The sequence below is a fragment of the Bicyclus anynana genome, chromosome 10, assembly GCF_947172395.1.
Source record: "Bicyclus anynana chromosome 10, ilBicAnyn1.1, whole genome shotgun sequence".
In the NCBI taxonomy this organism is placed as follows: domain Eukaryota; kingdom Metazoa; phylum Arthropoda; class Insecta; order Lepidoptera; family Nymphalidae; genus Bicyclus; species Bicyclus anynana.
In genome coordinates, this window is record NC_069092.1 from 11,482,203 (window position 1) to 11,508,306 (window position 26,104).

General features: G+C 36.7%; 2 protein-coding genes across 2 annotated transcripts in view; one reads left to right on the forward strand and one right to left on the reverse strand.

Moving 5' to 3' along the window:
* The window catches only part of LOC112046646 (suppressor of lurcher protein 1), a 412,265-nt gene that overhangs the window by 83,048 nt on the left and 303,113 nt on the right, over positions 1 to 26,104 (forward strand). Inside the window, exon 4 of the mRNA XM_052883831.1 lies at positions 11,660 to 11,837. Coding sequence (XP_052739791.1) covers positions 11,660 to 11,837 — 178 coding nt within the window. The remainder of the gene's footprint in view (positions 1 to 11,659; positions 11,838 to 26,104) is intronic.
* On the reverse strand, positions 13,365 to 25,637 carry LOC112046647 (myosin regulatory light chain, smooth muscle). Its single transcript, XM_024083355.2, has 6 exons — positions 25,500 to 25,637; positions 25,053 to 25,153; positions 23,778 to 23,916; positions 21,978 to 22,097; positions 19,586 to 19,722; positions 13,365 to 13,646 (listed from the first exon to the last, which is right to left on the reverse strand). Exons 1-6 carry the CDS (start codon positions 25,530 to 25,532, stop codon positions 13,472 to 13,474), a joined length of 705 nt encoding a protein of 234 aa, XP_023939123.1. The 5' UTR covers positions 25,533 to 25,637; the 3' UTR covers positions 13,365 to 13,471.

Here is a 26,104-nt window from a genome sequence, read left to right on the forward strand (position 1 = left end):
GGACAGCGAGTGGACCACTCCATAATAGTTCGCTGTTGGCAAGCTTGCCGCGCTTGAAATATTACTCGGAAATTCGTTGACCACGCGAGGTTCACTGGTGACAAAGCGGCGTCCACCTGTGGTCCACTTGTCGACTACAAGTGGACGCCTAGCGACGAGGCGGTGCGGGTCCCGGGTGATTCTAATGAGCTCGACTTGCACCTTAAGATGCAAGTCGAGGCCACGCCGTACTTTTTCTAAACTTTCTCTGTCAGTCAGTTCACGCTCCCAGAGAACAATTAATGAAATATTTAATAAAATGTTTGACATTGAATAGTCTGTGATATCGATCAAATAAAAAACAGTTCAATATTCAGTTATTATTATTATTATCATCATCATCATCACTCTCTTCATCGTTCCCTTTCTGATAAAAAATATCATTTTCCAAAACCTACGTCACGACAATTTAATATTTTCATTAGTTACGAGTGTTTAAAACGAAGCTAGATCCTTTTAAAACTTATAAAGTCAAAGTTTCATAACGTAAGATCCGGGATCTCCAATAAACTAAAAACTCGGCAGTTATTTTCCGTAGCTGCAAAAAATTTGCACGACAAATAATGTTTCTCACATCTTCCAAAGTAGCTGCAAGGGAAAATTGCGGAAAGTTTTCGTAACTCTACGAAGAAAATGCGGAAAGCAATCTTTTGTAAGCACGTGTAAATCTTGATGCAGTTCTTGGTGATTTTACATGCGTTAATTACTACAATAACCTGATTTACCTTGATTTTATACGGGTTTCAAGCCAGATGATGGAACCTTCGGAAGTCTGACTACCTGGGAATCAATTTCTAATTGTTACCCGAGCAACACTACCTACAATAAGCTACGTAATTTTGCAAAACCAATTACATTTATATTTTTAAAGATAGCTTGTTTATTAAGATTCCCACCAATAAGTTTACATATATAGCTCCCATATAAAACTTTTAAGAAATCGTCATTTTAATAACACGTGCCAAGGTTTATCGCGCGCGTTATCATCCAAAAGAGGCCTCACATATGATAATAATATGTTAACAGTATGGCCCTATATAGCAGCGGATACTCGACGTACAACGGCCAACCCTTATTCTATGAAGCCAAGAAAGAAGCTTTTTTTTTTATTCTTTACAAGTAAGCCCTTGACTATAATCTCACCTGATGGTAAGTGATGATGCAGTCTAAGATGGAAGCGGGCTAACTTGTTAGAAGGAGGATGAAAATCCACACCCCTTTCGGTTTCTACACGGCATCGTACCGGAACGCTATCGCTTGGTGGTACGTCTTTGCCGGTAGGGTGGTAACTAGCCACGGCCGAAGCCTCCCACCGGCCACTTTTTATACTATGACGAAATTATTTGAGAAGTTGTAATCAATCTTATAAGAAAAAAATATCTAAAAGATTGAAGTACTCGCCTCTAATGGCTTTGTAAGCATATATTGTATAAAACGTTAAAAAACGAGCTATAAATACAAATCAGCTGATCCCTAAAAAGCTTTTTATACGCACGTAGTATTACCATTTTATTTAAGTCACGTATAAAATATAACCCATATCACCTTCACGTACAAGTAAAGTGACGGCCCTAATTGCAGAACTACTTGCTTTAGAAGTAGGAATAACATTTTGATTTCAATCAATCAATCAATCAATTTATTTATTTGCAGATACATGCATTATATATACAGGTGGTATGTAGATGTAGATGGTAAATGTATCTTGCCAATTTGGCATGCAAATTATTTATTAAGTATTTAATGATTCAAATGACAATTTCACCATTTAAAATTTACATTGAACAACATCTTTTGAATTATACCTAAATAGCTAGTTATACTGTTTGTTACTTGTTGTTACACTATATTTTCTTTAATTATCTACGTGTGTGAAGTCTACCAATCTGCATTAGAACAGCATGGTGGACTATAGCCTATAACCCCTCTCATTCTGAGAACAGAGTCGTGCTCAACAGTGAGCCGAATATGGGTTGATAATGATGATACAAATACTCGTCTTATAAACAGATTAGTTTGGTGAGTTTGTGAGGTTTATGTGCGATTGTAGGAAATCTCTGGATCTACTAAGTCGATGTTGAAAATTCTTTTACCAATAGAAAGCTACATTTTCATCGAGTAACATGGACTCTGTTTTATCTCCATATTACCACCGAAACGGGAACTACCGCGTGGCGTCGGGTGGTAAATTTCATAAAGAGAGAATACCTGACAAAGGTCAGTTTTCTCGCTGAAAATGCGAAATGTATATTTTTATTGCCACATTCTTATCTTGTTTATTCGATGAAATCCATAACATGTTTGATATTTTAAGATTAACGACATTTATTTGCAGTGGACATGGGGATGTTTTTAAAATTTATCGATTTCATTTAAACGAAATTGGACCAATTTGTGTATAACTGGACTGAAAGGTTCATAGAAAAAATGTTTAGTTTTTCATTTTGAAACTTTTAGAGGCTTTTTTTACAATAAATATTAATACTTTTAATTTTGATCAATATTTCCTATTTCAAATTTATTTAATTTATTAAATAAATTTGAAACGGACGCCCGCGACTTCGTCCGCTTATATTTTCACAAATCCCTCGGAATCCATGGATTTTCCGAGATGAAAAGAAAAGGTCGATAGTTTGGTTTGACGTGTCAAAAGTGCTTGTAAACTGAGCCTACTTGAAATAAATGAATTTTGAATTTTGGTTTGTCAATTAGTCTGTGGCATAGCTCCCGATCGGACGAAGCGATTTCAATAAAGTTTTTTTTTGTATTAAAGGTGACTTACGCGCGAGTGTTAGTCTTAGTTAGTCTAGACATCTTTGATGAAAATCGGTTAAGCCGTTTAAAAGGTGTGGGGGGGGTAGAACCCCAAAAGGAAGAAAATGAAAGAAGGAATTAAAAGGAAAAATAACCAAATGTCACCAAATATACTCGAGTGGGGTCTCAAATGAAATCGCACTGAAGGAGACTTGATCGAAAGTGTAATTAATAACTTCATGACATTCGGGGGATTTTCAAAGTTTTTAATTTTATGTTATGGGTATTGTGTCATAATAATATTATAATAATATGTAGATTATTGGTAAAATAATGTTAAAGGGTTAGAGAGATTGGTAAAATAATGTTAAAGGGTTAGAGACAGAGACGTGTTTCAAATCGATTAGTGACTGAATAAGGAAGTTATACGTTGTCGACGGCTTAACCTTTGACAAGTCAAGTGTATGCTTTTGATTGGGTTCAGCCTCGGCAAAGTTATCCGACAGTAAAACAAGGGTGTAAATTGCAACTATCAAATGTACGTATCTTGTGCACTGAATGTCTTTGACGACGGGGTATGAAGTACCGGGTAATCCTTCCTTCCAAGAAAGGTGGGTAGTGACTGGTGGTGTAGTTCCTAGGTGATTCGCTAAGGACACCTAACAGTCCCGGTCATTATTATCTAAACTTACGTTATAAAGGTTTGGTTTCAAAATTCATAATTCATTTATTTCAAGTAGGCTCAGTTTTGACACGTCAGTTGTTTATTTGTAAATATTCTACCACCGGTTCGGAGGGCTGGTTCTGCTGAGAAGGAACCGGCAAGAAACTCAACAGTTGCTCTTATTAAAAAAATCATACAGTATTATCTAGTGATCGTCATAGAATCGAACATAATCACCCTAAGCCTGCAAAACCTAAATTAAAACAGTTTTTTGACGGCCTCCATGGCGCAGTGCTAAACGCGGTGGATTTACAAGACGGAGGTCTTAATTGTATTAATTGGGCCAGGTCTGGCTTGTGGAAGGCATCGGCCGTGGCTAGTTACCGACAAAAACGTACCGCCAAGCGATTTAGCGTTCCGTAACCATGACGTGTAGGAACCAAAAGGAGTGTGGATTTTCATCCTCCTCCTAACAAGTTAGCCCACTTCCATCTTAGATTGCATTATCACTTACCATCAGGTGAGATTGTAATCAAGGACTAACTTGTAAAGAATAAAAAAAAAACAGACAAGTAAATGAAGCTTTCCAGATTCCAGTTTGAACAATTAATCATTTCAAGAATTTCATTACATCACAAGAAATCTGCGCTAAAAACTGCTTACACCGCGAGCGAAATATCTCAGGATCAAGAACGTTTTCAAAGCTACCCGTACATTGTCCTTAAATCGTGTCTAAAGCCCTTTGCCCTGAATTCCACGAGAGATCAAAGTAGAGCCGGAGATCGTTCGGGAAATAGTTTCAATTAACCGCAATTTGTGCGTCACAGGACCAAAGATTACATTTCTCGCCCCGAGATTAGGTCCTGGATAAAATTAACTGGAACTTAGGTAGGTAAACCTGGAAACACAATCCATGAGTAAATCAGTTATTACTAAACGATGTTACGTACACAGAGATTATCTTATCTATATTTTCCTATCCTATCCTATCCTACTAATATTATAAACGCGAAAGTTTGTTTGGATGTTTGTTACTTTTTAACGCCGCAACTACTGAATCGATTTGGCTGAAATTTGCAATGGAAATAGATTTTACTCTGGATTAACACATAGGCTACTTTTAATCCCGGAAAATTCCATGGTTCCCGCGGTATTTGTGAAAAACTAAATTACACGCAAACGAAGTGCGGGCGTCCGCTAGTCAAACATAATATCATCATCATCAAGCTCATTGTTGAGCAGAATATGAGATGAGCACATGTCTCCTCACCGAATGAAAAGGGTTAGGCTAATAGTCCACGACGCTAGCCCAATGAGGATTGCGGACTGTAGAGAATTACGAGAATTCTTAGGTATGCAGGTTTCATCATCGCGCGTAAAGCTGTTGGTATCATTGATATCTGATAGTGATTGTTACTGTATTATAGTAGTCTAAGCTCTAAGCTGTTTTTCACAGTAAACCAATCACAAAGGAACTACGTCCTATCAATAAAAAAAAGTCTTTTATTTTTTATTTTTTTACTTTATATTTTTGTTTTATCAATAGTTGATCATTGAAAAAAAAATTATGATGACTATTTGACATTCATCATCATCATCATCATCATCATCATCATCATCATCATCATCATCATCATCATCATATCAGCCGATGGATGTCCACTGCATGACATAGGCCTTTTGTAGGGACTTCCAAACATCACGATACTGAGCTGTCTGTATTCAGCGAATCCCTGCGATTCACTTGGTGTCAGTCCACCAACAGTTTGACAATGTTCCAATGCAATGTCTACTAATCTCCAAACAAACATAACCTACTATTTTCTATCTATATATATTTAAAAATGAATTGCTGTTCTTTAGTCTCGCTAAAACTCTAGAACGGCTGAATGGATTTATCTTATCTTGGTCTGCAAATGTTCGTAGAGGTATAGGGAAGGTTTAAAAGGTAAGAAAAATTAGAATAATTGCCGGGAAAACCATAAAAACAACCCTTTTCTATTTCCCATACAAACGTTTAAGAGTCCAGGGATAGGGTATGGTAGGGGTAGAGTAGTGTAGAGTAGGGATAGGGAAGAAGTGCACATAAGTCAAAGCGAAGCTTGACCGGGTCCACTAGTCAATATATAAGGATTTAGTAGTGTATATACCTACAAGAAGAATATAGTTAACATTCACTCCTAAAAGACATAAAACTGCAACTTTGTCACAGTCTCAACAGACCCATTTAATTCAATTGAAGTAGATTTCTTTAGTGCTTTTTTAATTTATACAATGGACTTTTGTTGGCAGCTAACGCAAGTAAGCCCTTAAGATGCTGTTCTTTGCCAAATGACTACTTAAGAGCTTTAAGAAAATCTCGAGACATATTCAATCAGAAATGTCTTATGATTAGCTTACTTGGAATAAAAACTTTAAATACAAAAAAATTGCCTTTAATAATCTGTATCATGAATCATCATTATTAGACAAGTGATCGATCGATTCTCTTTCTATGATGGCATACGCTTCGAAAATTGAAAAATGTATAAGAATGAAATTTGTTATAGACAGGTCACGTGATTAAGTTGTCGATCGTATCTGTCATTCCCATACATTTTTTTGGTTTTCGAAGCATCAGCGTATGTAGACAGAGAATCGACGTGCCACTTGGCTACAGGCTTAGGTCTATTTCTTAATAGGAGAGAGGATATGGAACTTAGACCCAACACGCTGCTACAATATGGGTTGTTGGTCTTTGGGTATAATAGTGTGTGCCTCTTTCTACCTTAAAGTCTATTGGTTGCCTTTGCTCATTGTGGCTTAAACATCAGTCTCCAACTGACAGGCTTATTGAAGCAGCATAAGGTGGTATTTATAGACGTTGTAGGGGTACCCCCAGGGGATCATTCAAATTCAAAATTCATTTATTTCAATTAGGCTTAGTTTACAAGCACTTTTGAAAGGTCAAGATTATGTCATAATTTAATTTAATCTAATGGTGGTAATAATAGTCGAAAACTTAAAATTAAAGTTACGAGGGTTCCAAACGCGCATTCACCCGCTGAGTATCAAATTCTCAAACAAATAGAAGTTAAATTCGACATTCAGCGGCTGAATTATCCCCTGGGGGTGCTCCTACAACATCTATGAATTCCACTGTGAGATGAAATTGTTAAGGTTTTTACTACAATGCTTACAATGAAACTCTAGGGATTAGTTATTTTAACTAAGTAGGTACTACCTAAAACTATAGATACGATATAAACATAATACGGCCCATTAAATAATTACGCCTATTTCAGAGTTTAACGCTTAGTTACCCTTACATAAGGTTAATCAAATTTTGTTGTGTAAAATTTTGTTCACTGTTTATGAATTCCGGACGTTGTGGTTAGTTTTGGCGAATTTTGCCAAAGTTGTTACCTTTTAGCTTCATTAATTATTATTAACAAACTGGTGTACTTTATTTATCCGACATTTGTATCGTGTATTTATTAGCTAACATGGGAAAACATACCGCGCTGTGCATCATTACAATAAAATTACATTAGTTTCATAAAATATTATGAACTTGTACTAACACACTATTGGAAAGTTCACGCACTAAATAGCGTATTCGACCCTCACTAAGCAGGCTAACAAAATATAAGTTAAAACGTCTTAGGGAGCTACTGGTTACTGAAATGTTGTGTTAGGATGTCCTGCAATATATCTTTGTCCAACAGTGGATGTCAACAGGCTAATGTTACTTGTAAACTAAGCCTAATTGAAATAAACGAATTTTGACTTTGTTGATGATGATGATGATTTAACAACAAATTCGGAAAAAATAAGCAGTCAAACAATTTATTTGTGAGCCTTAACAAGAGGATTGTGATTTTTGGCGATAGTAACCTTAAAAACTCTCTCCCGAAGCTTTCTTCTACTCTTTACCGAATTCTTAGATAATTTCGAAAACAAAAGCTAATAATAATACAATAGCAGCTCTAAATGTAATACTGACGTTATCAGCCCATATAAACAGCCTATATTAGGGCCTGGCCTCCCCCTTATAGAAAAAAGATATGGAACTTCGACCCACCACACTGTTCTAACGCTGGTTAGAGGTATTAGGGTCATAATGATAATTCTTTAACGACCACTATCTGATGTTAATGATAATAAATGACGGCTTAACGCGCTCTCCAAAGCACGTGGGTATGACATAACTAACTCCTGGATGAAAATTGAAAATATCTTGTCATCTCAAAAAATATCACTATTTTATATAACTCAGTATATTATAGCCTTGAATTACGTGGGGAAATTCTCATGGATATCTTCTCGCCACGGGGAGGCAAAAAGATAATGTCAGACTTTTATTATTATGTTTTTTTTTTTTTAAAAGAATATTTGCCATATCTTTAATAATATGATTAATTCCCATTGCCCTCCAACTAGTCGGGAAAGACTGTGCTAGGAGTGGGTACGACAATAGACCAACGGGGTGAGGATCGAACCACCACCCTTCGGTGATGAGTCCGACCGCTCTTACCGTTGACCTATTGAGGCTATGAACTTAAATCGACTAAAACAACGGTGTTCCTCGTCGCCTGATGACTGGGTTACGGGAATGTTTGGTAAGCTACCGCAACCCAGCCAGTGACGCCCGTACATCAGGCTCTCCTCAAGTGTTGATAGCATCGGAAACACTAAAAGCGTTAACAACTCGAGGACTCGAGGACTCGAGGACTATCGCCCGAAGGTCCTCGTCAAGGAGGCAAATGGCCGTCGTCTGCGTCCGGCTCTTCTACGGCTGATAGCATGACAATCAGTATTTTTTAGCTTGACCCCAGACTCGAACCACAGAACTACGTGATCTGCAGCCACAAATATTAACCCTGTACCAACAAGTCTTATCGTATATAACGGCATACACGAGTTTAATTGATAATTACGGATATAATTATGTTATCGACATTGCCTTACACTGCATGTTATCTCTAATTACTTAGTTAGATATGCTTATTCATACCTCCAAAGTTGCAGCTGCTAGATGCGCTGCCGGAATTTGAGGTCGCCGATCAATTTGAGAGCAATTACCAAATTCGGAGCCCAATAAATATTGCGCTAAATTTAGATGGATGGCATAATAAATTTGGTCTGAATTTATTGCGGATAAACCTGCAGTGGCAGTTAAAGTAACAGTGGTATAGTTAATTGACATCGTGGTTTTGGGTTTTAGGTTTTAGATTGTTGTACTTTTACTTTCAATTATACGTATAAAAATACTGGTATATTTAAGAAATTAAATATCACGTGTCTCAAACGGTGAAGGAAAAACATCGTGAGGAAACCTGCATACCAGAGAATTTTCTTGTGTGTGAAGTCTGCCAATCCGCATTGGGCTAGCGTGGTGGACTATTGGCCTAACCCCTCTCATTCTGAGAGAAGACTCGAGCTCAGCAGTGAGCCGAATATGGGTTTATAATGATGATACCTATATTTTCACTTAAATATATAGGGTGCTGGGGAGTATTTCCCATAATTTCAAGGTGTTGACGAGTCCACTTATAGGAGCCGAAGTGCAAACTAATATTTTTTTAACTAAATTAAAGTAACACATACAAAGTTTTTCAAAATAAAAATTTTGTGTGTTTTCGTACAAAGTAATTCAAATAACTTCGATTATCCACGACTTTATCTATACTTGAATTTTAAAATTTTTAAGTTTGGCTACGTCATAATTATAAGGTATATGGGACATATTTTAAGATGTACAAAAGAAATATTATTTACTCCGAAAATATTAAATTTAGAACACATGCTCCTTGAACATTTTTAATCAGTGTGCATTTTAAGAAATTAAATATCACGTGTCTCAAACGGTAAAGGAAACATCGTGAGGAATTTTCTGAATTCTCTGCGTGTGTGAAGTCTGCAAATCTGCATTGGGCCAGCTTGGTGGACTATTAGCCTAACCCCTCTCATTCTGAGAGGAGACCTGAGCTCAGCAGTGAGCCAAATATGGGTTGATAATGATGATGATAGACACGGAAGCTTTTATGGAAACTAGACAGTAATATTCAAACAATAATTTTGAATATCGTCCAAATTTTCAGAACATGCAGTAAATATCAGATAATTCAAGTGATTCGCATGGTATAATAAGTTGAGATATCATACGGTATGCCCAACGCCACATCAGTTCGGTCGGCCCCGGACGGTGCGGTCGAGCCGCCTCAATTTCCGGACTCTGCTGCCAGCGTCGATTATATACAACCCTCTCTCTCTCTCACTCGAATAATCGCCCATATTTTTGATATTGTCTCTCAACCGAGTTAAGATTACTAATAAAATATTATAGGGTGAGCTCACCCTGGGGTCATGCCTGAAAATCAGCGCTACAGTTACTTAGCTGTAGCATAGATCTGAGGCAGCGCCTCATTCAGCCGAAGCCTTAGTAGGTATTAAGTTAGTATTAATTCTCATGTTTTTTTCTTATTTATGTTATGTTGTTTTGGCTGAATAAATGTTTTTATTATTATTATTATTATTATATATGTAAATAAGTATTTATAAATAGCGGCCTCCGTGATTTAATAAATGATTTTGACGGCCTCCTTGGCGCAGTGATATGCGCAGTGGCATACAAGACGGAGGCCCTGGGTTTGATCCCCGGCTGGGCCGATTGAGTTTTTCTTAATTGGTCCAGCTCTGGCTGGTGGGAGGCTTAGCCTGTGGAAATTACCACACTACCGGCAAAGCCGTACCGCCATAAGATTTTGCGTTCCGGTACGAATTCGTGTAGAAACCGAAAGGGGTATGGATTTTCATCCTCCTCCTCACAAGTTAGCTCGCTTCCATCTAAGATTACATCATCAGTTACTATCAGATGAGATTGTAGTCAAAGGCTAACTTTTAAAGAAAAAAAATGAAAAAAAATGTGCCCCTTTGCCGAAGTTTGGTTACGTAATTATGTCGTAGCCAAACTTTAAAATTTTAAAATGCAAGGATAGATAAAGGTGTGTGTTACAGGGATATTTGAAGTTATTTGTATTACTTTGTAAGAAAACATACAAAGTTTTTATTTTTTAGTTATAAGAAATATTAGTTATGCAGCTCTTATTAGTGGACTCGTCAAGAAGTTCGGGGAAATACTTCCCAGTATCTATCCTGTATAATATTACAGTGATTACGAGATACTAATTCATGAAAGTGGCATTCTTCTTTGGGGCATTTCTTGTTTATGTTATCTCAGTCACAAAAAAATGGAAGCTTTCGATATGCATGATTTTTTCTACACAAACCTTTCTAACGCATCGAAGCACATCTTTGATGGAAAGGCCTTCTAATTCTGAATCAGGCCTGGGGTTGCTCAAATATTTAAGAGCAGGCCAAAATTCAGTTCCCTTTTGTTTTAAGCTTTTAAAAACTGAAATGGTCTGCAAAAAGAAATAAAATTGTAGGCTCTCGAAAAATCGTAACCTCCTTTAATAATTAACGCCCTAGTAATTCCGTTTCGGGAAATAAATAATTGGTGAGTTTAAATTCGTGTTGAACAAATCTTAAAAGAGTTTATTTTTATTTTTATCGAACAGCCACACTGAAGAAATTTTGTGTGAGTATTTGAGTGACTGTTCGTATGAATCCAGAGGGATTAACACATACTTTTCATTCCGGAAATATCCATGTTTCCCGCGAGCATTGTGAAAAACTGAATTCCACGCGGACGTAGTCGCGGGCGTCCGCTAATTAGACGATAAAAATACTTGGTATCGAATGAAACTATACGATTGTGAACTTAGAACTAGATAAACTCGTAAAATGGTGATAAACAAAAAATATACCATGGCTGAGTTTTTTCCAAGATTCGTACAAAGGGGCTATTGGAACCCTCGTTTTCACCATTATCTAATGAATTATTACCTGACGTTTCGAAAGTAATAAATATAAAAAAAGCCTTTTATTTCTTCATATTACCCTTTACAGTGAAGGCCTCCTACAGGTGCTGACATTCTGATCAGTCTTTTGCCTTCAGTAGCCACTTCTGGCGGTGAAATTCATGATGTCGTCTACTCACCGATAACGTGGTCTGCCTCTGCCTCGTAATCCTTTAGGTCCCGGCCATTTCGTTATTCTGACAGCCCAGCGATCATCTGTGAGTCGAGCAACATGTCCTGCCCCATTTCGAAAGTGCATCCAAACTAAGCCTAATTAAAATTCCCGTTATTCTTCCAGGTTGTTCCTGTATACGCTTCACATCGACGCACGGCAAAGAGAGGGGTACGTTCAGCAGCCCTGACTACCCACTACCCTACCCGCGGGGTATCTGTACCTTGTACACCTTCATCGCTGCACCTCATCAGATAGTGGAGCTGATGTTCACAGAATTCAATGTCTTCAAGGATGATCTTGAGTGAGTTTTTTTTTTTAAATAATAATAACTTTATGACTAGGCATACACAATTTTACAGATCGCGCACTGTAGAATGGTGCGGGTGACAGTTGCCTTAAGACGTTTATAATACGTACTATTATAGTAAATCGCGGCAACTTTCAACAGTGAAATGACCCGTTAACCGCACCACGCTACAGTGCTAGAACTATATTGTACTAAAAACTACAATACAAAAAATAAAAAATAAAACTATTTACTATAGCTTGGCAAATTCGTTCGTAACACTACCGATGGTCCGCGCGGGCCGGGAGGGGGGTAGCGATGACCCGGTCGCACGACTTCATACCCACGCAGTACTATCCCCCCGTCGCCCGCACATCATGGGAGTGTCATTAATAAACTTGCCAAGCTATACCTACTCATCTACCTAGCAACATGGCAACTGACTGCCAACTCAGCCTTATGCTGTGCATAGTTTTTCAGTTTGCTGTTATTACAACTGACTATTAGGTACTAACTACCTCGATGGTTTAGTGGTTAGCCTACACTTCGGATCACGAGGTCCTGGGTTCAAACCCTGTTTTGAGTCATGGAATACCCATTGAGCTTTTTTTTCTTATTAGAAGTTTTTAGTAAAAGTCTAAACTGGGGGTATGTAAGTGATGTTACACCCCCGTGCCTTAGAGAGCAAGTTAAGCTGTTCCGGTCAATATCATTAACATCCGATCATCATCATCATCATTAACAACCCATATTCGGATCACTGTTGAGCACGAGTCTCCTCTCAGAATGAGAGGTGTAAGCCTTAGTCCACCACGCCGGCCCAATGCAGATTGGCAGGGAATTAAGAAAATTCTCGAATATGCAGGTTTCCTCACGATGTTTTCGTCACCGTTTAATTTCTTAAAATAAGAACCGTGATATTTAATTTCATAAAATACACATAACTTAAAAGTGACCCGGACCGGACCGGATTCGAACCTACGCCCTCCGAATTGAAGGTAGAGGTCATATCCACTGGGCTATTACGTCTCTAACATCCGATAGTGTCCTTTAAAACATTGTCACCCTAATACGATGAATATCATTGGATGGCGTGGTGGGTGTAAGCTCCGCAATAACTGATAACGATTAGGTTAAAGCCGAAAAGGAAAAAGTACCTATCAAAATACTTGGACCTTGCTCACGAGATTACCGCCATGTGAATTGTTGAGTCAACTATTATTGTTTCGATAGTTGTGTCAGTCAATGGTTTTATAGCGAAAAGCTTCGACCAATACCTTAAGAAGGTTTCGCTTCACTGTTGGATCAAGAGTCGGATACAGAAGGCAGTGATTCTTGAGACGGCGCGTATTGTGAGGAGGTTCCTCACTCTGGAGCCCTGGCCACCGGTTGCTTGGGCACTCAAATGTCCCGCAGCGGCAGGGTGGATGTTTTTTATAAATTTTTAATAATATTTTGTATTTTATACATAAATTGTTAAAAATTAAAAAAAGAAGTAATAAATAAATGAGAGAAAATGATGATTAGGTAATATAAACAAAATTATTTAGAAAAATATATTTAAAACACACTGTCGTAAAGAATAAAAAACAATCAATGCAAGCACGATTTACATAACAAAACAATAACAATGATATTCAGAAAGCGTCTTAGACTTCCAAAGCTTTCTTGTTAGGCTTTCGAAGTCCTGAGAGAGTGGCGCAAAACTGTTTGTAATCAATAAAGTTGTATCCATCCTTCTTTATGACGGGTGCTTCGTCTAAAGCGTAGTCGGCTTCCTTCTCAGTGAAACGATCTCCCCATGTCATTAAATCGTGGCGAATTCTGTGGGGAAACTTTATATCAATTATCTTCTTTAAGATATAGTTTCGTAGTCATTAAATTGTCTAAACAGTAAGCGGTAAGCGCCGTTGGCAACAACGCAAAAGTTTTGTTTAAATGCCCGAAAGGAATATCTCAGTTTACGGTAAAGTTGGATTCAGACATTCGACTCACTGCTGAGCTCGAATCTCTACTGAACCGAATTAGCTGAAATTATTGGCTATTGGGTTACACTGCGGGGCGCAACTAATACCTAAATAATCCTACCATGGAGAAATATACTATATTTTTTGATTTTATTAAGTTTCCAACGATTTTCCACTCTGGAAAATTACCACAACTTGTTGAAGAATTAGTTGTAAGTTATGTAATACACGTATGATAATAATTATTAAGTAGGTGAATAACATAAAATTATTTTTCGATAGCCACCGAGTCTGTGGCTTCGTTCGTTATGAATTTTCGTTAAATTTATTCGATGAGCTTTTACATTAATTCGGTAAACAAAGGTTTAGACATGTTCCGTTTATAAAATAATTCTAATAGTTTCCCTTATACCTAAAATTAGATAATGTGTATTTTTATTAACCCAACGTAGGTAATTAAATTGAATGCATTGTGTTAAATTTTTTAAATGATTATTGATTTTGGAACGAATTGATTTTTTATATGGTTTATTTACACTTTTATGTGGACTGTCTGCGATTCCCAAACCTTTATTTATGAAAATTTGTCAGCACCTTCTCCTACCATAGGTTAGTAAGAACGGGAGCAAATTATGAAGTTTAGACCGTCGCGTCATGGCTTTGGAAGGTAGGTAGGTGAAAGTAGGTTTCAACGATGCAGACCTCAACCCTCAACCGTCTATGTCAGTCCGTCCAAAACTAAATCAATCTAGATAAATCAAGTAGACATAATGAGAAATAAAGTAATAATAATAAACTAATGAATGTCCGTGACTTTTGTCCGCTCGGAATAAAATTTTTCCTAAAAGTTTTTACGTCCCTAGTTTCAAAGAAACAAAAGTGACATGCCCAAAAACTAAACGGAAATTCGTTTATAGTGAAAAATTCTGATAGATTTTTCTGGTTTTCCGTCAGAAGGTATTCCCGTGTCACTGAATTCCTCAAAAACTATTGCAAATACATTTTTTCAAGTAACTATATTGTGTTTTAAAGAATTTGCCCATAACGGAGGAAAAAAACAACATTTATAATACTGCATGGTACGCATCTTGCTAGTAAATTTAGTTCTATATCTGGCTTATCTATTTTATTACTATTTAAACGTCACATTTAAAGGTGAATGCTACTTGAAATAAATGATTTTTGATTTTGATTTTTTGATTTTGAATTTTTTTTTGCAAACAAAAAAAGATCCTCTACTCCTTGCTAGGTCAGTAGCATAGAAAAGGTACCGGTCAAATATCAAATTTACCTCAAATACCTACCAAAAAATGTCCATATGTGAGTGCAAACTTTCACAAATCGGTTAGAATTTATTTATCACCGTCGCGTGGTATAAAAGTTTCTTCGGCAAAAAGATCCTCTGCCGTACTTCTCCCAGTGGCTTTCACCGAAACATATTTCATAAGATGAACATGAAAAAGTTTTCTCTGGAATATGTTATCCTATTTGTCATCTTCATCCCTGACAAAACAGTGCTCCCCGGGGAATGATCACGCCGACATCGTCCCACCGGGCTAGCTTATCACGGTACGTACTCACATGAAAACGACAATGTATCTAGACGTTTGATAAATTGCCTGTGTTATATTGTACATTTCACATTATATTGCGTGGATTTGTACAAAATAATACGAGTATGTCAAAGAACTTATTTTTCTTTGATATACTTATATTTGATATAGTATATATATCACTATAGCTTGGCGTTGATGACACTCCCACGATATGCGGGCGACGGGGGCGAAGGGCTGCACGGGCCTCGCTATCCCCCTCCCGACCCCCGCATACCATTGAAAGTCTCACGAACGAATTTGCCAAGCTATATTGCCCACGCTCTGCTACCATATATTTGTATGGGCAAACCTCCGGCACCGCCCTGCGAATTTGATCACGGGCCCATCAGCTGACCAAAGTGGGTGGCCGGTTACTAGAAATACGGCGAATAGCACCGCGAATCGAAAGCCTTTAAGTATTGGTCAAATCGTTAGGCAATGAAAGACTTACGGTCAAAAGTTCGAGAGTTAACCTCGGTTGGTTGACCCTAGCTGACGGGCTATATGGAGTTTAACGTGTGTAGTGTAGGTCAAAAATTAGTGAGCATCCGAGTTTCACCCGCCCGGGGTCCGCTGCAGATTGTAGCTCGACACGTGCAATTCACCACTAACATCAATTTTCCCAGCTAATTATCATATTGGTATATTCTCAACGGTTCACAGCCCTCCGACATGCGTGGTTTACGTATCACAACAACAAAAGGTCACATGGAACCAGAAAAAAAAATCACTCCAAAGCGGCGCGTTCCGCGTGGTAATTTCCCGTCAAAAGCGACGCGCGTTTACTTCAAATAGAAGAAATCTCAGAATACAGAAAACCACCAGAAGCCACGTTTAGATGTCATTCTATAGTGCGCAGTGTGTCCAAAAATTGTACACAACAGCCTGCACTCGTCGCAATTCTCACCCGCGTAATGTTGCTAGTACATGAGGCTGTTAAATTTTTCCCTATTTTGTGGTAAAAATTTATAATGTTAAAAGGAAAACAATAAGTGTACAGTTCATCACATTAAATGTTAACTTGTATGGTAAATAATAAAAACAGTGGGACCGGTTTTCTAGTGATTGCTAAGAGTCAGCAAGAAAATGAACTCTAAAAAATTTAAGACAAGGACAAATAAATAATAGATATAATAAGACGGTTATTATAAAACTTATCAACTAACAAACTAAAGAAATACATATTTACAATAATAATTTTATATATTCCATATAATTATATTATATTATTATTATAAATATGTATTTCAATCGCGTGCACAGTTATTATTATCTCGTCTTATTTCTCTAATTTTTATGTCTCTTAAAATTCAAGTATAAATAAGGCCATTTAATTGGTTTAATATCTTTTAAGAATGTGTTTTGAAGATAAAAAAATTTTATTTAATCCTCTTGCACAAACAAACAAGCAAACAAGTAGGTACACAAACAAACAAAAGACCAAACAAGCACACGAAAACAAATAAATGTGCAAACAAACACACAAACAGACAAGAACGAACGAACTTATTATAATATAGCACGCCATTGTTATTTGTAAAATTTTAAAGCTTTAAGATTATTTTACACTTTCTTTATCTGCGCTGATTACCACAATTTTATTTCAACTTAATTGCCGGAACCTATGCCTACCTATTTAGTTGATTAATATTTTACATAAATAATAAATCCTTGAATTGAAATTAAAAGTAGGGAAAATCAAAACAATTACATTGGCAACACTTACAAAATGAAGTCATCGGTTTCTATGACAACTAAATTCACGTAAAAATTATTCATTATTTTAACATAAGAATATTTATTTGTGCTACTTACACGTGAAATGTGATCCTATTCAGTTTCTTTTTTTTACCAACGGCATTTTTACACGAAGGAATAGCACAAGACGGCTTAATTTAATTAAATTTGTCACCTGTATAGCACGTCAAACAACACGACAAACACAGAGTGAGTAATCGTAAAATGTGTAGTTTAAATGGCTTCACTTCTTTGCGCTATCACTCCTTCTGGTGGTTTTCTGTATTCTGAGGAAGAAATAGACTGCGTGGAGGCAAGACATCCAACTCACAGAGACGAACGACGAACGAACGAACGAACGAACCTAGAACCGCTCAACTTCGGTCGCGACGCCAGCGCCCTGAAAATCGCTAGCCCCACGGCCCTTGCATGAACAATAGCTTATCACGGTACGTACTCACATGAAAACGACAAGGTATCTAGACATTTGATAAATTGTACATTTCACATAATATTGCGTGGATTTGTACAAACAAAATAATATGGTACGAGTATAACAAAAGTTTGCACAGCGAGTCGCCGGGGAAATAATATCACTATGCTTATTGCTTTTATATGTTGCAACAAACAGCATTGCCATTCCAGGTTGGAGTGTTCCGGCCGCTCAGAGGTTGTGTTTCTGACAGGTCGTGCGAATGGGACAAACATATTCAATTACGATTGCCTCGTTTTTTTGTCTCTCTCTCTCATGTTGCGTCGCACACTCTATCAAGGCCTGTCAGAAACGCAATATCTGAGTGACCGGACTTTAGCACATAATGCTATACCGTAGGTTGGCTGATAAGGTGATCCCATGTAGGGTCTGTTCCTGGCGGATAAAAGAGTATGCCATAAAAAACAACACTTGTAAAATGTAGCAACTCTTGCAATCAGTTATTCTACCGCAAAAAGTTGTGAGATCCATGTAATACCAAGTCGATTACTTTATTCTGTCCGTAATTAACGGATCTTCTGTTTCGAATTATTACGTAATTAGCTAACCTAACAACATCTTATAGTGAACATATCAATATTAAAAATCTTTTATATTTTAAATAAATAGATTGACAGATGTTATAGACACATCAGTACTATTTTTATACAGTTTCTTGATGTATAAAAATAGTCTTGATAGAAGAAACTATAATCAAGGTGGTAGATCTAACTTTACGGTAAAAACATTAATTTCTTCTTTCTTCTAAGAATTTCTCATTAACAGTCCAAAGTAGAGAACTTGGTGGTATAACACGGTGTGCACGTTAAACCGTCGGACGTTATAGATTGTCCTAGGCCCGCCAACCTTTATCGAAGCAATGTAACGAGTCAGACATAAGTACATGGAAGTCAGTCAGAATACGAATATCTCATCTTGATATTTGGAAGGCACAAAAACTCGAAAAGGCAGAGTTGAGTGCCATCGATAATCATTATTATTAATACGAAGTCGTCGCGTAAGTAATAAGCAAGTTAGCGGCAACTATGCGGCAGCCAGGCGCTAAGTTATCCAATCTCAAGAGTATTGAGGCTTGCGAACTTTGGTCAGACAAAGATACATTTAATATTATGAACTTTATGAGCGCAATAACTTGATTCGAAAACAAATAATCTTGTTTAACACTAACTTGTATTTCGCACAAATTCTGTTATTTCTAACCAATGTTAAATACTGTTAGATGTGTTACTAGGTCATGAAAAATGAGGCGCTAAAAAGAGGAAATTGTCATATCTCAATGTTAGTTGTGGTCAACAACGAACGTTATTTAAACAAATAATACCTAAGTATTGTCTACAATGTCGAGTAGTGTGTTCAGGAAGTGTAAAAACTATATATACGTAAATAAATAAATTGAATTAAAGACAAAATTGTGCATTGACAAAAATGTGCGCTCAGTTTTGTATTATTCGGACCACTTTTTGCGGTGATTTTGTAGGGGCATAACCGATCTATAGTATAAAATTATCATTGTTTATAACCACATATTGTGAGAATCTTACATCATTTCATCCTTCTTCATCTTTCAGGCCTTCTATCATAAGTATTGCTATAGGCATTGCTTTGCAACAGTAAAAAATCTCCACATGAATTCATCCACCGGTTGGTTTAACATTTCGTTACGATTTTCATTGTTGATAAGAGTGTTTCAAGATTCTTGAATATGTATTATCTAGACAAGTGTAACGCATTTGCCTAGATAATGGCTTTCTATATCTATACTAATGTATAAAGCTGAAGAGTTTATTTGTTTGTTTGATTGAACGCGTTTATCTCAGGAACTACTGGTCCGATTTGAAAAATTCTTTCAGTGTAGGATAGCTCATTTATTGAGGAAGGCTATAGGCTATATATTATCTCGTACTCTTACGGGAACGAGAGCCACGCGGGTGAAACCGCGCGGCGTCAGCTAGTATTAATAATATACTGTACGTTTCTTCCGATATGAATCCGGTGTTGTCGACATCCCAGCGGGAAAGGGCTGCGATAAGGGTCTCTTCAGAGTCAAGTTCCAAAGTCTTGTAGCCCAGTAGATTGACAAACGCGTCGAAGTCCAATGGGTTTGCTGCCTGCAATTATAATAACGAATCGTAAAAGGATCGTGGTATAAAAATATTTCAGAATACATTAAGAAGCGGTGCAATTCTTTTTTTTTTAAAGAATATTCATATCTTTTTAAATATGACCAATATTCCCATTACTCTCCAGTTAGTCGGGATGTGTTAGAAGTGGCTACGACAATAGACCAACGGGGCGGGGATCGAACCACCACCCCTCGGTGATGAGTCCGACCGCTCTTATCGTTGAGCTATTGAGGCTACAAATTATCTACAGTAATAAATTCGCATACCTAATCAAAAACCTCTTCAATTTAGAATCCACATTGGCAATCGATATTTTTATCGATCATTACTTATATTCTGTCGATCGGCCAAATTCTGTAAGCTAAATGTAAATTAACTAAACGATAATTTTTGGCAGTTAAATTAATAGTAACATAAAATATTTTGTTTACTTTTAAAGTTACAAATCAGTAATATAGTTTGTTTCATCGTGAGGTAATTTCGATCAAAATATTTATATTTCAAATTTAATTTCATAAAATTGTAAAGTAAAATGTTATAAATGTATTGCTTTATAATAATATCGAGTTATGTTACATCCTATCCTATATTCAGAAATATTACGACTTATTCGTATAAGTTATGTAGCGGAATTTTTTTCAGTCACCGTTACCGGTCCTCGCCGCCTCGCGGACTATCTCGAGAGTTACGAAGGAATTTGCCAGTTTGGCAATTATGTTTTACATAATGATGTAAAATAAAGATAGCCTACTCGTAAACAGGCGTTTACGAGTAGGCTATTATTATGTCAAACATAATGATACAAAATAAACCGTTTAATAAGGAATTAATTTATATTAATTCTCGCTGTTTTCTCGTGTCATCAAAATGAAACTTTTTTTTAATTACGGTATTTACTGCATAGCTGCCTTTCGTGCACCATTTGATTAGGTCTATACAACATAGGTACACACAACCAATTATAGAACCTCTTTTGGAAATCTGTTAAAAATACCACGAAATTCAATGATATTTTTATCACACAACCATTGCGATTTGGTCTAAGATATCCAATAAAGAAGTAGTAAAATCTCAACACATGGTTTACATACTGTTTATTTATTGGAAACAAATAGAGTAGTTTTTCATGGAAACAAGACTTTGTGTAACATTTAAAACGGTGTAAACTATCGTATGTTTATTCTTACTGAAAGTTATTATAAACGAGCCGTGATATAAGAAGCAATTTTTGGTGGCTATAATATGGACTAAAGTCTGCAATACCCAGACATACTTTACTTTATGATGTAACTAGCTGACGCCGCGCGGTTTCACCGGCGGGGTTCCCGTTCCTGTAGAAGTATGGGAATAATACATAGCCTATAGCCTTCCTCGATAAATGGGCTATCTAACACTGAAAGAATTTTTCAAATCAGACCAGGAGCTTCTGAGATTAGCGCCTTCAACAAACAAACTAACTCTTCAGCTTTACAATATTAGTATAGATTTGACGGGCTCCGTGCCGCAGTGGTATGCGCTATGGACTTACACGACGGAAGTCCTTGGTTTGATCCCCGGTTTGGCCGATTGAGGTTTTCTTAATTAGTCCAGGTCTGGCTGGTGAGAATCTTCAGCCGTGGCTAATTACCACCCTACCAAAACAAAAACGTACCGCCAAGCGATTTAGCGTTCCGGTACGATGTTGTGTAGAAACCGAAAGGGGTGTGGATTTTCATCCTCCTCCTAACAAATAAGTCCGCTTCCATCTTTGATTGCATCACTTACCATCTGGTGAGATTACAATCAAGGGCTAACTTTTAAAGAATAAAAATTATCAGTTTTCTGTAAAGTACCTTTGGTAGGAATATAAGCTGAAATCCTTCAGCTTCTTTTTATTTTATTCTTTACTAGTTAGCCCTTGACTACAATCTCACCTAAGGGTAAGTGATGATGCAATCTAAGATGGAAGCGGGCTTGTTAGTTATAGGATGAAAATTCACACCCCTTACGGTTTCTATACACGACATCGTACCGGAACGCTAAATCGCTTGGTATGGTAACCAGCCACGGCTGACGTCTCCCACCAACCAGACTTGGACCAATTAAGAAAACCTCAATCAACCTAGCCGGGGATCGAACTCAGGACCTCCATCTTGTAAATCTACCGCGCATGCCACTGACTCCGTCATAAAAAATTAAGTATGTCTGACCATTGCAGGTGCTCGTTCTAATGTTATTTCTAGTGAATTAAAAAAACTTACCTCGGAAAGCATATTTTTAATCATTTGCTCATCAATATTCTCTCCAAGACTGACCAAGGTTCCCCGTAGATCTGTTTGGTCGATACATCCGTCTCCATCCAGGTCAAATAGAAGGAATGCCTGACAAAAATAATAATAATTAGGTACTTAAATATTATATTCTTCTTATTAGTTAGAGAGCCAGCCACTCTCGACTGAAAGCCCTGGGTTCATGACAGGCTTTTTGCTTCTTTGAAGCGGAAAAAGGATATGTTTCATCTACGTTTAAAAGTACATATCGTCATCAACCCATATTCGGCTCACTACTGAGCTCGAGTCTTGTCTCAGAATGAGAGGGGTTAGACACGCAAATAATTAAGATTATTCTGTTGTATGCAGGTTTCCTCACGATGTTTTCCTTCACCGATTGAGACACGTGATATTTAATTTCAAAAAAAAAATACATATACGATATTGTTTATTTTGCAAAAAAACGTCGTAAAGTATGAAAAAATTAAGATCGAGTACTCTGACAATGGTTTATTGTAACTAACATAACATAACAGTTATGTGCATTTAAATAAAAAGTAAATATCACATGTCTCAAACGGTGAAGAATCATCGAGAGGAAACCAGCATACCAGAGATTTTTTTTAATTCTATGCGTGTGTGAAGTCTGCTAATCCGCATTGGGCTAGCGTGGTGGACTATTGGCCTAGCCCCTCTCATTCTGAGAGGAGACTCGACCTCAGCAGTGAGTCGAACATAATAATGATAATGAATGATGAACTAACATAACAGGAATTTCGCTAGAGTTATCATTATTTCTCGGCAATTTATATAGGTATGTATGTATTTCTGTATAAGTACTTTTCACTGTTCCCTAAAATACCTTCTCGTTCGTACCTTTCGGCACTTACTTTGTGTCTGAAGTTTCTTTGTTTTCTCTAATTAAGGATTCTCTCTCCGGAAACTCAATTATTTTTGATTATTTTTGTCACTGTCTCTTTTACTTAGATTATATTTGTAATCTTTACGAACAAAATATAAGTAGAACGTTTTTTGCCGACTATATACTGGGTTATTTTGTTAATGATTAATATGTAAGATGTATGTATAGTGTATAGTTATAAATCATCATTATCATTAACCTTCATTCGGCTCACCGTTGAGCACAATTTTCCTCTCAGACTGAGAGGGGTTAGGGCAATAAATAGTCCACCACGCTGACCCAATGCGGTATAGCAGACTTCACACACGTAGAGAATTAAGAAAATTCTCAGCTATGCAGGTTTCCTCACAATGTTTTTTCTTCACCGTTTTTGAGACACGTGACTCTTGTCAGAATTAGTCCACCACGCTGGCTCTAAGCGGGTTGGTAGACTTCACACACGTAGAGAATTAAGATAATTCTCAAGTATGCAGGTTTCCTCACGATGTTTTCCTTCACCGTTTGAGACACGTGGTATTTAATTTCTTAAAATGCACATAATTAAAAAGTTGGATGTATATGCCCCGGACTGGATTCGAACCTACGCCCTCATAACGAAGGCAGAGGTCATTTTACTGGGCTATCACGTCAACTTAGTTCACTTGCCTCATATTACAATGTGATTAAAAATATTATGAAGTCTATAAAAATCATATATAGGTATGCTTAAATAAAAAAATACACGTCCTAAAGAAAGTAAATCACGTATGTACTTTGAATTACAATATAGAGGCAGCGTTTGTGGCACAATTTACACGGAAAAAGCAATAGAATTCGTATAAATAAAGGGGTAAAATGTACGGCATCGGCGAACGTAAAAGTCAACATACCTCTTTCAGCTCGAATATTTTATTTTCGTCTAGCTCCGCCAATACATTCGCAGGGACGGATAGGGATTCCCTGGCTCTGGATAAGGAGTAAGCTTTCGGCTCCTCGAGAAGAATATCATTGTTTTCTGATAATATTGATCTGAAAATGACAACATTGCAATACTACTAAGTTTCTATTTTTAACTTTTCAATTGTAACTTTAAATCTTTGATTGTACTTTTTTTATGCTTATATCTTACAAACATAATTAGTCGCGATAGCCTATAAATATGACCTCCGGTTCCGGAGGGTTCCGAGGCATGCTCCTCCAACTTTTCAGTTGTGTGCATTTTAAGAAATTAAATATCACGTGTCTCAAACGATGAAGGAAAACATCGTGAGGAACCTGCATGACAGAGAATTTTCTTAATTCTCTGCGTGTGTCAAGTCTGCCAATCCGCGTGGTCCAGCGTGGTGGACTAATGGCCTAACCCCTCTCATTCTGTGAGGAGAATCGAGCTCAGTAGAGAGCCGAATATGGGTTTAAAACGAAACGAATACAAACATAATGTATGATATAAGTATAAATTTTGTAAGCGTCGTAAATACTCTGTCATATCTAATGACTATATGTGTTTGCGGCGCTTGCCTTTGAGACTTTAGACACATGGTCATCAGATACCAAACAACTATTCAATTCTGTCTGACAAATTGTGCCATGTGTCATCCAAGAGCTCGCTCTTATTTAGCCCAAAGGATAAGCCTTGTCATCCAGAGGGGTAATAGACCCAACGTATGGCGTACCTTGCCCATGGGTGAATAATTAGATGGTGTGTATTTCTTATAAGTATTTTATTAATTATATACTGTTAATACATTCATATTAATATTATAAATGTGAAAGTAAGTCTGTTTGACTGTTTGTATCCTTTTTACTACTAAACCACTAAACCGATTTGGATTTGGTATAGAAATAAATTGGACCTTGAAGCAGTAGAGTTACTTTTTATCCCGGAAAAATCGATAGTTCTCGCGGGATTTGTAAAAAAAAAACAGAATTTCACGCTAATGTAGTCGCGGGCGTCTACTAGTAGATTTTAATTGTAAAATAAATCAAACCATTTTTCTATTTAAAGCGAAAGTTTGATAAAGTATCAATTAACGCGTTTGTTAATAAATAACTTCGACATAACGACGTCGACCTCTGCTTCGACAAAATTAAATTTTTATGGTAATTGAATTACAATAATGTCTAACAATTAAATAATATAATTAAGTAAAGATATTAATACTCACTCTCCCACGGGAGCAGACTGCAAAAGATTTTCCTTGAACTTTTTTATTTCATCTTGGGCTGGATCCGATTCTTTTCTTCGACTTTTCTCGCTTTTGCTTTTCTTTAAGAATAATTAACATCGTTGAAATTTATAACTTTTGGTTTTATTTAATTTAATATCTAAATGATAGAATTGCTAACAAAAAGATAAAATTGCTAACAATACAGTAACGGTACAAGTAAAGGTTTAGGTATATTAATATTGCTCATTATCTTTGATAGGTTCTAGAATTATTGAATAAATATTGTTTAAAAAAAAGTTAGTCTGACAAAGGACGAAGTATTTAATTAATTAAAGCTAAAACACGAAAATATCTTTAAAACTTTAAGTCTATCCTTCGTAAAGATAGAATTTGATAGAAAAACTTCAATCTTCAACACAAAAAGAATATCAATAAACATCTCACTTTTGACTTTGTCTTAACAGGTTCGTCCTCCATCTTGTATTTTCACCCCCGTACGTGTGAACAGCTTCCAGAATGTATTCTAACTAAACTGTCCAAACAAATTCGTAGCTGAAATTCGCATTGCAATTCCAGCGTTTGAGATAATCATTTATTACGCTTGGCTTCACACAGATTCGCGATAAGTGTTTGCGTCCAGTAATTAATCTTTGGGCGGAAACTGCTCTTAAATTTTTAGGTCGACGGACGCATTTTCTGCAGATATAAATCATAACAGGACTTACCAGGCAAATTAGTGCGTAACGTAATAATTATGATCGAATTTCTTCAGTGATGCCTAATTTTCTTCTTGCAGTCAACTACATTATTTACAACTAACGTGTACGTAGTTCTCGCTACCGTAAGAATACGGGCATAAAATATAGCCTATAACAGTAACAAATAATGTGGCTTTCTAATGAAAAAATAATTTTTAAAATCGTTTCAGTGGATTCAGAATTTACCCGCTCATTATCATCATAGTTATTGACTAGATCCCCTCCTACAATTATCCCCTACCCTATATCACAAACTTTTATAATAATATTAGTCATCATTATATTCCTGAA